General features: G+C 45.2%; 2 protein-coding genes across 4 annotated transcripts in view; one reads left to right on the top strand and one right to left on the bottom strand.

Moving 5' to 3' along the window:
• Positions 1-10239, top strand: part of ACE2 (angiotensin I converting enzyme 2) — a 39278-nt gene extending 29039 nt beyond the window's left edge. Inside the window, exons 14-18 of the mRNA XM_029930396.1 lie at positions 736-794; positions 3941-4041; positions 5569-5685; positions 7371-7565; positions 9291-10239. Coding sequence (XP_029786256.1) covers positions 736-794; positions 3941-4041; positions 5569-5685; positions 7371-7565; positions 9291-9399 — 581 coding nt within the window. The 3' untranslated portion in view covers positions 9400-10239. The remainder of the gene's footprint in view (positions 1-735; positions 795-3940; positions 4042-5568; positions 5686-7370; positions 7566-9290) is intronic.
• A 2268-nt stretch (positions 10240-12507) lies between these two features.
• Positions 12508-13671, bottom strand: part of BMX (BMX non-receptor tyrosine kinase) — a 52701-nt gene continuing 51537 nt past the window's right edge. For all 3 annotated transcript variants that reach the window (XM_029930392.1, XM_029930394.1, XM_029930395.1), the window contains exon 19: positions 12508-12970. In XM_029930392.1, the coding sequence (XP_029786252.1) occupies positions 12896-12970 (75 nt within the window). In that variant the 3' untranslated portion in view covers positions 12508-12895. The remainder of the gene's footprint in view (positions 12971-13671) is intronic.

Here is a 13671-nt window from a genome sequence, read left to right as displayed (position 1 = left end):
CATGCCCTTCTGCCTCCCTTCCTCATTTCCCAGTAAGTTTTCATAATGGGTTTATAAGAAACTATCAGTATTTATATCCTAACACCTGATGAACCAAGTAATATACTAGTTTAAATCCTTTCTTAGGTGGCTTTTTGTTTGTCCTGGAGGTTCTAATGCCTTATTTGTTTCATGTCTAACTTGCTATCAACGTTGCATTCCTCTTTTCCAGGGAGTCCAACATGTGTGTTCTGGTCAGTCCCATCAGTTCCCCCTTAGAGTCCCGCGTTCCTCTGTCTCAGTTGGGGCCACGGTTTTCATCCCAGTCATACATCTGTTCGCTGCTTTCCTGGCTCGAATCCACTGCTTCCTGGATTCCGTGTTTCTTTCTCGGATCTCCTCTTCTGCTGCTGCCGCAAGAGCACATGGGATGGGACGATCCTCTCTGCCCCAACGCGGCTTTGACCTTGCCTCCGATTCCACTGCCCTTGTTTTCAGTCTCGTCTCTTGTTCTGGGATTCTCTGGGACCTTGTGGGTGTGCGCTGCCTCCATGCACACATTAGGCCCTGGCTTCCCGACCCTTGAGGGGCACTTAATCCCTCCTCCATGACTTCTCGTTCTCCAAAAGTGCACGTACAGCCGTTTAAACAATTCCCTTACTGTCACTTTAGTGGAATCTTGGGAGGGGAAGGAAGTAAATGCATGTGGTCAATCTGTCATCTATAACCAAGCGTCTGTGATTTCTCTTTAATTAGATGCTGACCAAAGCATCAAAGTGAGGATAAGCCTAAAATCAGCTCTTGGAGAAAAAGCAGTGAGTATTCTGGACAGTGTGTCCATTACTTCTTAACGCTTTCCTTTAAACGGGACCAAGAAGCCCCTTCCAGTGTGGTCTCAAAGAAGACAGGCCACACGTTCCTCTTAAAATCTGTAAGCTCCAGATTCTGGACTTCGGCTCTCAGTGTTTTTTTGTTTTGTTTTGTTTTTTTGTTTTTAAGTAATACAGTCCTTATTGGATTGATCATGTCTACTTTTTTCCTGGCTGCTTTCAAGGTGTTATAAAGATCAATGAGGAAATATCCACTCTTAAATATCAAATGTCCACCCTCTTAATTTACTCCTACCGCCATTACTTGTATTCGATGAAGAGGACAGACCATACTTTAAGACATTGTTTTTAGAAGTAGTATAGATAGTTTTGCTTTATTTTGTTTTAGTCAATCATCCATATTCTGGAAGCTTGTTAAAAATGCACAATCTGGGGCAGCTAGGTGGCTGAGTTGGTTAAGCATACAACTCTTGATTTCAGTTCAGGTCATGATCTCACAGCTTGTGAGATCGAGCCCCGCGTCAGGCTCTGCACTGACAGTGTGGAGACTCCTTGGGGTTGTCTCTCTCCCTCTCTCTTCTGCCTCTCCCTGCTCACCCACTCTCTCTGCCCCTCTCTCTCCCCCTGCTCATCCCCTGCTCATGTATACACACTCTCTCAAAATAAGTAAATAAGCATTTTTTAAAACTGAAGAATCTTAGGCTCCAACCCTGGACCTTCTTAATCCAAATCTGCAATTTCACAAGCCCCCAAGTGGTTCATATACACAACACCGGGACGTTCTGATTTATAACAATTTCTCAAACCTCGTTGCACACTGGAGTCATATGGGATGTTTAAAAAATATTAAAGCTCCAGTCCCACTCTCCAAGACTCTAACTTCATCGGTCTGGGGGGTAGCATCAAGAGGCGGACATGATTTAAAAGCCCCTTACATGATTCTAATTACAGCCAAGGTTGAGGACAAGTGATGCAGAGCCGCATTTGGGGACAGGCGAAATGTTCCCCAGAAAACCGAATTGCTTATGTCTGCGTGCGAATTCCCTTCGCAGCTCTTGCTCCGCTGAGCACCCGCCTCGGAGCCGTCTGAGGCCGTGGCGGCGGCTTTGACGGGGAAAGAGGGGACTAGGGGGCTGTCCCCGGCGGATGGGGGCGCGGGAGGCCGCGCAGGATGACGGGACAGCCTGGGACTGCGGGATGGGACAGTCCAGGGCGCCGTAGAAAACGGATTTGCGTTGGACAGAACCAAAGATTGCGTTTTTACCCCCCTTACTTTTCCTGACAAGTTAAATATTGCTCAAGGCTCCCCGGTAGTTACAGTCGAATTTTCATAGATAAAGAAGACATCTAAATATAAGTAACACAGTAGGAGTAAAAAAATGAATCTTTAAAAGAGAATAAAAATGCAGGCGCACCACTTCCCAAACTTTAAACCTTCAAAAATCTTTTCTTTAGCCATTATTGACTATCTGTGGGATTATTTCTGTCATCTTTTTAGTAGCTCTTTCTTGGCTTAATACATTTTAATTATCTTAATATGCATGGTTTTTTAAACATTTTATTTGAGAGAGAGAGGGTGCGATTGAGCGAGAGGCAGAGAGAGAGGGGGCGGAGAGAGGGAGAGAGAGAGAAGCGGGGCTCCCCTGAAGCTCACAAACCACGAGATCATGACCTGAGCCCAGTCAGATGCGTAACCGACGGAGCCACCCAGGCGCCCTGCATTATCATTACTTATTAAAGCAGCTTTTCTACCAAACCGGAATGGTATCCGGCTGAAGTTAATGTAACAGGGTTTTTGGGTGAAAGTTGTCTTTATTTTTTCTAAAAGGGAAAGAAAAGAGGCGAAAGTTGTGTCATTCGTTGATCTCTGCTGCCAGCTACTGGAGGAAGGAGGGAATGCTTTTTTCCTCAGCAAATTTTCATGCACTGCGCAAATGCACCAGCTGGTTTGTTCGGCACCGAAACACAGGAACAGATAACCATGTTGTGAGCAAGAGTTAGTTTTTTTCGTTTGAACCTCAAGTTTCTTTTTCTTTTATGCTGGTGCATATCTGAGAACTTACTATACAAATAGTAAAAGCTCTGCATATTTGTCAGCAATACCTGGACATTTTTTCTTTTTCCTTTTTTAAAAGTGTTTATTTATTTTTTTATTCTGAGAGAGAGAGAGAGAGAAAGAGAGAGAGAGAGAGAGAGAGAGAGAATCCCAAGCATGCTCCATGCTGCCAGCACAGAGCCCACCACAGGGTTTGATCCCACAAACCCCAGGATCATGACTTGAGCCAAAATCAAGATTTGGACGCTTAACTGACTGAGCCACCCAAAGGGGATTATTTTAATTTTTTAATAAAATTTTTAATTTTAATTAAAAAAATTAAATACATTTTAAATTTATTTTTTATTTCTTTAAAGAAAACTTTCAAAATTTTCAAGTTTATTTATTTTGAGAGAGCACAGGGGGTGGGGGGGGAAGGGCAGAGAGAGAGAGGGAGGGAGAGAGAATCCCAAGCAGACTCTGCAGCTGTCAGCGTAGAGCACGAGTAGGGGCTGGACCCATGAACCACAAGGTCATGACCTGAGCTGAAGTCAAGAGTCAGACACTTAACCGACTGTGCTATCGAAGTGCCCCCAATTTTTTTTTTATTTCAAGTATAATTAACATACCGTGTTGAATAGTTTCAGGTGTACAATACATGGATATTTATCAAAGCCCACAGCTCTTATGACTCCCATCTATAAACCCACCCTCAGGATATTTATTTCAGCTTCTATCAAACTGAAGTTTTCAAAGGATCCATGAGCATAGTCCTTAAAGCAGGCGGATGCCTGCCCAGCAGCATTAGCACCACCTGGGAGCTTGTTAGAGATGCAAATTTCTGCGTGTTTCGTCAGACTTTCTGAATTAGACACCCAGAGGGCAGGGCCCACTACTCAGGGGCTGGAGCAGGGTTCGGTGGTTTAACAGGCCTTCCGGGTGGTGCCGGCACACACACAAGTTGGAGGTCACTGGCCTAATGAGGAGCCAGATTCTCTGGAGCAGTAGAAAATTTAAAAATGGTGCTTCGAGAATATCAAGTTTGGAATGTATGCTATGACCCCCACTGAGCAGTGTTTTTCTTTTGACTTTGCAGTATGAATGGAATGACAATGAAATGTACTTGTTCCGGTCGTCTATTGCATATGCCATGAGAGAATATTTTAACAAAGAAAAAAAACAGACCATTCCTTTTGTGTGAGTTGACCTGCTGTGCTCTCGAGTTACGCCAACCAGTACTTCTCTATCTCTTGGGTCTGAGAAAATATTATGCTTAAACTTCCATTCAAGTAAAATTAAGAACAAATTTGAAACGTCTCTGCTATCGCCACTCTGATAGTGGAGTCTGGGCCACTCTCTTCAGGGAAGATTGTGTGACTTACTTGACTTTCAGATCGCAAGGGCCTGGTTCTGTTCCCCCCTCCCCTTGCTCTCTCCACCCTTCCCCTCCCTTTCCGTTCACCAGACACTCCCTCCACCCTCAGCACTGAAAGAAAGAGGCGGACATCTCTACTTTCATTGAACTTGGATTCTAATGCATATATTTTCTGTGTGTGTTATGATTAGCAAAACATGTAACTGAAATATAGTACAGTGACATGGTGACAAGCTCCGGGGAGAAAACCACAACGCACCGGGGGCTAGGGAGTGCTGGTGTGCGTCTAGAGCTCAGCTTTACCTGCAGCGTCAGAAAAGGCCTTGTTACCGTTTGAGTGAGCGGCTAGGCCAGCAGAGTGCCCGGATGCAGGCGTGGGGAAAGCAGCGGGCGGAGAGAGGCGGAGGCACGAATATCCTTGTGTGCTGAAGGACCAGCCAGGAGGCCCGTGCGGCTGGGGCACTGAGCTACCAGGGGACCAGCCGCAGGCGTGGCCAGGGCAGCAGTGGGCACGGGAAAGAGGAAGGGAGAAGAGGTTCGTGTGGGCGTCACAGGCCATTCCTAGGACTTTGGCTTTTTTGTGAGTGAGAAGGGCTCAGAGCCCGAGATCTGCCTTCGGCTTCGCTGGGACCGCAGTGGCAGCTGGGAGGGCGCAGTCCTGTCACAGGGTGCCGTAAAGCCCAGTCCTTTCCTCCAACGGTTCGCGCAGTGTGACGGGTTTTGCTGCGAGGAGCAGGCATGACAGCACGGACGCAGCGCCTCTGTTCATGGCACTGTGCCATCGCTGTTCAGGGCGGTGTCTGCCACAGACCCGGGTCGCCGGGCCGTCTGGACTGCTTCTCCTGCCACTTTTCAGCTTGAACGTTTTCTTTTTTTTTTTTTTAATGTTTTATTTATTTTTGAAAGAGAGAGAGAGACAGAGAGAGAGCAGGGGAGGGTCAGAGAGAGAGGGAGACACAGAATCCGAAGACAGGCTTCAGGCTCTGACCTGTCAGCACAGAGCCCGATGCGAGGCTCGAACCCATGAACTGTGAGATCATGACCTGAGCCGAAGTCGGATGCTTAACCGACTGAGCCACCCAGGCGCCCCGCTTGAACATTTTCTATTATTGAAAGAAAATGCAGCTCGCAGACAGTGGCCAAACAGTGCCGAGACTGTATCATCACAACTTAGGTCATGGAGTTCGTGTGCCTTGGGCAGTGGTACGGACTTGGGGACGATTCCATCCTGCCATGGTTTGCCCTATCCCATGTCTCTCCCCCTTACCCCGTGAGTCCCCCCAACCTCTTCTTCCCTGTATTGTGTCCTCTGGGCCCCAAGGGAAGATGTTTCCTTTGTTTCTCCGCAGGGAGGATAACGTGTGGGTGACCAATTTGAAACCAAGGATCTCCTTCAACTTCTTTGTCACTTCATATAAAAATGTGTCTGACATCATTCCCAGAAGTGAAGTCGAAGCGGCCATCAGGTGACTTGGCTTTCCGACAAACTCTATGAGGGCGAGGGGTTAAGAAACACAAGCGCAACAGCGCGTGGGCTGGGGTGCCCTTCCTATGTGCCCGGCGCCGCTCTGAGTCATTTAGAGCTAACACCCTGGGGTCTAATTCCAGAAGGATCTCCCAGCAAGGGAACTCTCTTGATGGGGGCTCCTCTGGACGCGCAGGCCCTTGCACAGCATTTGAGTGGAAGTAATTTATTTGGGGGGTGACCTCGAGGGGCTCTGAGAGCTAACGTGCGCCGGAGCCAGACGCCGGAAGGGAAAGAATAAATGACATGTTTTTGAGCAAGCGGCCACTGTGGGCAACCAGAGCTCCGTGCTGCTGGGGAATTCTGGGAGACCGGGCAGAGCGTACACCCGAGTGGTCCCACCAGCACTGGGGTATTTATTTACTTCATTACCACAGTCGTTGGTAGAGAGAACCGCTTCCAGGTGACATGACCTGCCCGGCAGGTCCGAAAGAAGGTAGGCAAGAACAAGATTCCTTAGACATCAGTCAGCCTCCACATCGAAAGACGGACTTGCTATGGGCAGTGAGCGTCTAGAAGGAACAGTATGCCCCGTGTGCCTCATTGTTTCCCTAAACAGCGAGAGTGAAGAATAGATAGATGCAGATGCTTTCCTTTGTCACTAAAAAAGGCTTAGGATACCCACTTCTGTGGGGGAGCTCGCTAGGTGGCCCCCGTGAGCTGCTGCTCATCTTTGGAAGTATCTCGAAGAAATGCTGGGCAGAGCGTGCCTGGAAAATCTGGCTTAGTTGGGGTGCGCGGCCCGGCCACGCCCAGAGACTGCACTGCCTGCCTCCAAATGACTTGTTTCTGTCTTGGGGAAAAGTGCCAGCTGAGGTCATCCAGAAAGAGCCCAGCCCTCCTTGTGAGCTGCGGTGACTCCAAATTCCGGTCTCCAGGATGACTTGGGACACTTTCAGGCTGAGGCTGTCTGGGGTTACTCGGTAATTCTGCTCTGGCCGCTCTCCGTCTCTCCCTCTCACCTCCTGAGCTGCACTGCACCCAAGGGTACGGGGACGGGCTGTCAAGACACTTTGGTTTTCAATCCAGAAGTTTCTTAATTTCAGTAGTTTTGGTTTTTAAAATAATCTTCATCCGTTTTTGCTCTATAAGATTTAGCCATAGCCCATCCCAGTGCTGGAGAAGTTGGCGAAGGCCCCTTTTCTGTGTTCCTCCCCTGTCTCCAAAGGTCAATACCTTTTATTTGGAAGATACAACTGTTGAGACTTGGGTATAGGACCCTACTGATTTGTAGAAAAGTTGTACCCAATTGTCCTTTCCCATTATTTGACATAAAGTCGTTGTAGACATACTGACAGGAGGGAGATTCTTGCCAAATATGCTGACTTTGCCTTTACGACGCAGCAGTCACAAATCAGCAAATGCCAGCCAGTTGCATGTTTCCACACTCACAACCCAATTCTCCAAGGAAGCTGTTGCCAGACCTAATCTAGGCTGCGAGATAGGAAAGGTGTATGACTGTCAGGTCCCTTATCTTTCCTTGGACCTGGTTATCTTCTTTGATTCCATCACTCTTTTAGGTGCACATTCTTAGGGTAAGCCTTATCAAATCCTTTCAGGAACAATGATATAAGAAGTAAATGATTACAATTCTGTTTTGCCTAAGTGTTTTGCTTTTGGGAATAGGATGTCCCGGAGCCGTATCAATGATGCTTTCCGCCTGGATGACAACAGCCTGGAGTTTCTGGGTATTCAGCCAACACTGTCACCCCCTTACCAGCCACCTGTCACCATATGGCTGATTGTTTTTGGGGTCGTGATGGGCGTGGTCGTGGTTGGTATTGTCCTACTCATCGTCTCTGGGATCAGGAGTCGAAAGAAGTAAGTGACCTTTCCTAGACTTACCTATCTTAAAACAGAAAGGCTTAGGAAAAACTAACAGGAAAATGTGCAGTCAGTAGCAGGTCGTACGATCCAATTGATTACTTGGACCATTTTGCACCTAAATATTCGGATGCGTCCCCTAGAAATTTACCAGATTTCATTGCCTCTTGGCCTTCCTAGCAAGCACCATCACACAGGTGATGTTCAGCCTGGGGTTTCCTAGCATGCCCTGGTCACAGCTGCATTTACCTACTGCCAACGGGCCCTGCAAACTCAGCAGGCCCGGGTGGGGGGGCTCAGGGAATTATTCTCACCCATAGCCTTCTGCGGTCTGGAAGCGACCTCAGAGACTGGCTCAGTGATGGTTTGAATGGTGAAATCATTCCAGAATGAGTTCTGTGATGTGCTTCGAACTCCCACCCTTTAATCCCTTTGTCCAAGGGCCACGCCCCCTCTAATTTGTTCCTGAGGTGAAGATCCAAGTTCATTGGGGATTCAGACAGTTCAAGGCCCAATTTATAGTCTTGTTCTGCCAGTAGATGTTTTTTCTGATGTTAAGAAATCACTTTCGTTGGGCTTATGTAATTAAGGTTAATAATACTTCATAGCACCTAACAAAACTCTGTGCACACTTCAGGCTGCTCAAACATGCTCATGATGGAATTTTTATATGCATCGGTCTATTTTGCTCAATTCTTCTCTGTAGAGAATTTAGTTCCCTAAAATAGCTTCAGTTAAGAAAAATTAAGCATCAAATAGAATACATTCATATGAATAGAATTTTAAAAATATGGAAGGATACACAGAATCTTCCTGTCACCCTTTACCTTCAAGTTTCCTTCCCCAAAGCCAATGACAATTATCGGTTTCTAGGAGACCTGTTGTTGGGGAGAATCTGCATTTTTAGTAAGACCTCCCCCCAGGTGATTTGGATGCATATTATGGTTTGAGAAGCATTCTTACTTTGCACACAAGATGCTATTCCAAAGCTAATTCATTACCTCAATTATTTGGGGAACCTCTTTCATGCCACACGCGGTGTTAATAGAAGGTGTCCCCAAAATAAGGCTGGTTACCCTGCTCAGTACTCTTTATGCATTAATATTCTTGACAGACATAGGATATAAATATGTAATCATCTAGTTATCTTCATGTACATATTGAAAGGGGATTCAGAGAGACCAAGTAACTCAGATGCACACAGTTAGTCAGTAACACATTGGGATATACACCCAGTTTCGAAAGCTGTTTATTGGACCACAGGGCTGCCCTACACTTTGGGAGTTGCTAATTTAGTAGGGAAGCTATTGAAAATGAGGCAGTTGGCTAATCAACCACTCTGTAAAAATGATAATCACGGTTTCTATTTTTTGAGGACCGTATGCTGGGTACCATGGGCACTGTGCTGGCACTATTTGGTTGACTTTTCATGTTTGCCATCATTTGCCACATAGGCAAACTGGGTACAGAGACCCACTCTGACTGCAGAGCACATGTCCTCGGCAGTCTGCCACGCTCTGCCAGCCATCATGCCAATGAGTCATGGGGCAGAGGGAATGAATCTAGTGCTCCCTAGGTGTTCACAGGCCATCAGGAGGGGACTGATTCACTGACGAGCCATTGGATGCTCAAGTGTCAGAGACGCCTGGACCCAGTGGGGTGCACGGAAGGCAGTGTCTTGTCATTGAAACATCGCTAAGGTGACTTTGCTTCATTTAACAGGAAAACTCAAGCAAGAAGTGATGAAAATCCTTATGCCTCCGAGGACTTGAGTAAAGGAGAAAACAATGCAGGGTTCCAACATGTTGATGATGCTCAGACTTCATTTTAGGAAGATCTCTTTCCTCTTGAGGTGATTTTACGTATGTAAATGTTAATTTTACAGCACTGACAATATGAGATTGTAAAGATGTCATTAAATATCAAAACCATGGCTCTGCTCAGGAAAAGTTGTCCCAAGAAGACATGCCTCAAGAGAGGGCATCTTCACTGGCTTTCAGTACTTATGTCTGCCTCAGGATTTGACTTCTGTTTATTTTTGAGAGTAATAGAGAAAGTAGGTCTTTGGCCTCAGTGGCTGTTCGGGGGTAAGGGATGTGGAAATGTCTGTTGCATGGCTGGAATTGAAAGAGGAAAATGGGCTGTATGGGGGTAGCAAGTGTTGGGGCCTTGTAGGGAATCTGGATGGATAACTTTTTAGGACAGTTCCGCCAACTGGCAGAGCGGCAGGGATCGAGAATGGCCCACACTGTTCACTTTATTTCAAGTATAAAGAATGACACGCTCTTTTCATGTTACGTTAATCTAAGTACTGTAGTGATTAGTGCACAGTGATGATTGGACCGGAGCACGCGTTCTTCAGGATGACATGTCTAAAGAAGAGAAGAATCCAGAGAGCTGTTGACAGATGTGGCCTTCTTATTTCCAAGAGGCCTGTTCATCTTCCTGAAAATAGAAAACTAGCTCCAGGGGCCTTCAGGAATCACCCCCCCTCCAAGAGCACATGTGACAGAAACTCATTTCTGTTGTTCTCTGTGGAGTGACTAGAAATCTCAGGTGAATGTCATCCTCTGAAGTGGCGACCCAATCTCTTAAATCTTGTATTCACCCACAATGTATGAGTAGTACCGAGCACAAAGCAGACAATCAATAAATCCTTTCTAGATCCACACTTGTGTGGTCTGACGTGTCTGACGTGGACTTCTTTGGATTCTGTTTGCTTTTCATTTCCATGGACAAAGTTGCCGTCTGACTCCCTGGGAAGACTTGACCTCTCAAATGTCTTGGAATGTGTCCCAATTTCTTAAACTGCTTTATTGTGCAAAGCAGCTATCACATAGGTCTAGAAGGAGGCATGTTAAGATGGTTTCCACCGTCATGTTAGGAACCAAGCCTAATACTCCTTTTCTTTATCTCAGAACCCAGCCCCATTCTGAGCACAGCCCCCACTATATGCCTGAAGACTGATTCAAAATGGATTAAAATATCCAGCCTCTACCCATCAGCTCACTGCCTGTGGTGAACAGCATAATGTTAGAGGACCTTTTTACTTAATAAATTCTATGGAGATAGCAGTCCTGGTGGATCTGTGAGCCAGTCTAAGTGGGGATGACCTTCTCTTCACTTCCAAGAGCATGTAGGCAGTGCCCTGGTTTAAAACAACAGTAAATGCTAGCTATCACCACCAAATGCGGTTAAATAGCATTTTCAAAATGATGCATGTTTTCTGGGGTATAGATATTGTTCCTCTACTTGGCCCCTTCTAGCATCACTGGACTTCTTTTCTTATAAACCTCTACTGGTATCTTCAAATATTGCTTTACTTGGTTTTTGGAGCCAGGCTTCTGAGCAAGGCTTTGACTCTTTTCATAGTAGACAGTTTGGTATTGTTTGAATTTTTGCAATAAGCATATATTACTTTTGTTATAAAAAAGGATTGCTTTTTTAAAAAAATTTTTTAACATTTATTTATTATTGAGAGACAAAGACAGAGCATGAGCTGGGGAGGGGCAGAGAGAGGGGAAGACACAGAATCCGAAGCAGGCTCCAGGCTCTGAGTTGTCAGCACAGAGCCCGACGCGGGGCTTGAACTCACAAATCGCGAGATCATGAGCTGGGCCGAAGCCAGACACTTAACCACCCAAGCCACCCAGGAGCGCCAAAAAAAGATTGTTTTTAAAAAACCAAATATAAAACATAAGGAGAAGAAAGGAAAACAGCTTTCAAGAGGGCCCGTTGAGAAACACGGGTTGTGTTATTTGTTCCTTCTTTTCCCTTGGATAGGACAGATGTGCCACATGGTACTTGTTAAAGAAATCGCCGAATGTGTACATGCCCTAGCAGTTATTTTTAAAGTTCCATATCATTATAAATTGAGCTTTGTGCACCTCTGTGAAATAATAGAAAGTAGCTATGAAAAGTCAATTCTTCTGAAAATAGAGGAGGCAGCATGTGAAGAAACAACCCAGAGGGATCATTGGACAGAGCTGGGAAGTGACGGAGTCCGTGGGATGAGAAAGAATATGAGTGTCTCTTAAGGGAGATGGTGAATGTCCATCCGGAGAGTAGTAGCAGGGCTTAATTAGGGTGTCTTTTCATTGTAATTGTGCCTCCACATAACTTTTCTCTTTCCCTCCTTGATGTCACAGAAAAGACAGTAAAGTAGTTCAAGAGAGATGAAAACCTATGGGTTCAGCAGCAATCCATGACGGAGGGGATTCCCAGGAATGGCTTTATTTATTTATATGTTTATTTTTATTTATTAAGGGTGGGGGGAACAGAATCCCAAGCAGGCTCCATGCTGTCAGCGAAGAGCCTGATGCAGGGCTTGAACTCCCGAACCATGTTGAGATCATGACCTGAGCCGAAATAAAGAGTCGGACACTTAACCAACTGAGCCAACCAGACGCCCCCTCCCCCCAGAATAGTTTTAAAGCAGAAGTATCTTTTGGCCATTGCCATGAGAAACTGAAATAGTATTTCTGTCCCTTTGTGTCAAGATAGGAGACTGAAATAGACATTTCAGTTACCAAACTAGCCAGAAGCCCCAGAGCCCTAAATCCAAGGATTTAAAATGATTAGAAAGCAACAATTATTTAGAAATAAGACCATGGCTACACAGAATCAAAATAATAAGAATGAAGGTTAAGGAAAAAGGCAGCATATTTACCTTAGCATCTTTTAAAATGGTCTCCTCGTGGAAATATATTTAGTATATTCTTGAATACTATTATTTTAGTTTTATATGTGCGTAGCATTCATACATGACACAGAGAGTCATTGTTCTAATCTGGAAATCAGATGAGCGTTGGGTCATTTGGGTTGGATTATGGACCACCTCCTGACGCCCTACTGCATAAGGCGGTCGGTCCCCTAGGGCAGTCCGAACCGCCATGCTAAAGTCTGACAGCATCGAAACAAGAAGGCACATGTCCACATCTTGGTATCATTAGTAACATATTTAATTATGAAAGTGACAATATAAGGAAAAGAACAAATATCCAACAAAGAACTTGTCAATTCCGTTCCATCTTTACACATGGTACGCACTCTCCATATCCACAATCAGAAAATGTGCTTCGGCTACAGGCTGGGAAGTGGAATTTTAAGAGCAGCATACACAAAATTACTAATCTGACCTAAATTTCAAGGAAGTCTTTTGGTTTTTTACCTTGTTCACTTCTAGATAATATAACAAACAGCACACAGAAGACTATTAAGAAGAACTGGCTGGATTACATTGTCTGTGCCTTGCTACTTTCCTTAAAAAGAATGAAAATGGCGGCCAGCATTTACATTCATTCTCATCAGGTCTCCCGAGTTCTTTTTCAGGGCTTGTCTTTTTCTCGCAGTGGTTCAATGGAAGATAGGAGTTGCTGAAATGTGGGGCGCTTTTCTGGAAGCTAAATAAAAGAAAAACCCAGTGGCTTAGTTTATAAAAGTTATAATTAAAAATAAACTATATAAGGGGAGCCTGGGTGGCTCAGTCGGTTAAACATCTGACTCTCGATTTCAGTTCAGGTCATGATCTCACAGTTGATGAGATCAAGCTTGGCATCAGGCTCTGCACTGACAGCATGGGGCCTGCTTGGGATTCTATTTGTCTCTCCGTCTCTCTCAAAATAAGTAAATAAACATTAATATATATAAGAAATGTATATCTCAGTCCCAAAGCTAGTGCCTTTTTTTAATGTTTAATTATTTTTGAGAGAGAGACAGAACATGAGTGGGGGAGGGGCAGAGAGCAAGAGGGAGACATAGAATCTGAAACAGGCTCCAGACTGTGCTGACAGCTCAGAGCCCTATGTTGAATTCGAACTCATAAATGTGAGATCATGACCTGAGCTGAAGTTGGACACTTAACCGACTAAACCACCCAGGCACCTGGTAAAGCTACTGACTTTTTAAGTGTGGAAACACTATGGACATTTCTACTAAAGACAAAATAACTAGAGCCCTACGTATTGGAAAAGAAACAGTAAAAATACCTTTATTTGCAAAAGTACGGTTGTGTGCCTGGAAAACCCAAGAGAATCAATCCTAGAACCAACTCAAATGAAAGGAATTCAGCAGAGCAGTATGCAAAATTAGCATACTGCTAATC

This window comes from Suricata suricatta, chromosome X, assembly GCF_006229205.1.
Source record: "Suricata suricatta isolate VVHF042 chromosome X, meerkat_22Aug2017_6uvM2_HiC, whole genome shotgun sequence".
In the NCBI taxonomy this organism is placed as follows: Eukaryota; Metazoa; Chordata; class Mammalia; order Carnivora; family Herpestidae; genus Suricata; species Suricata suricatta.
The sequence above is the reverse complement of the archived record's forward strand: the minus strand, read 5'-3'. Positions and strand labels throughout refer to the sequence as shown.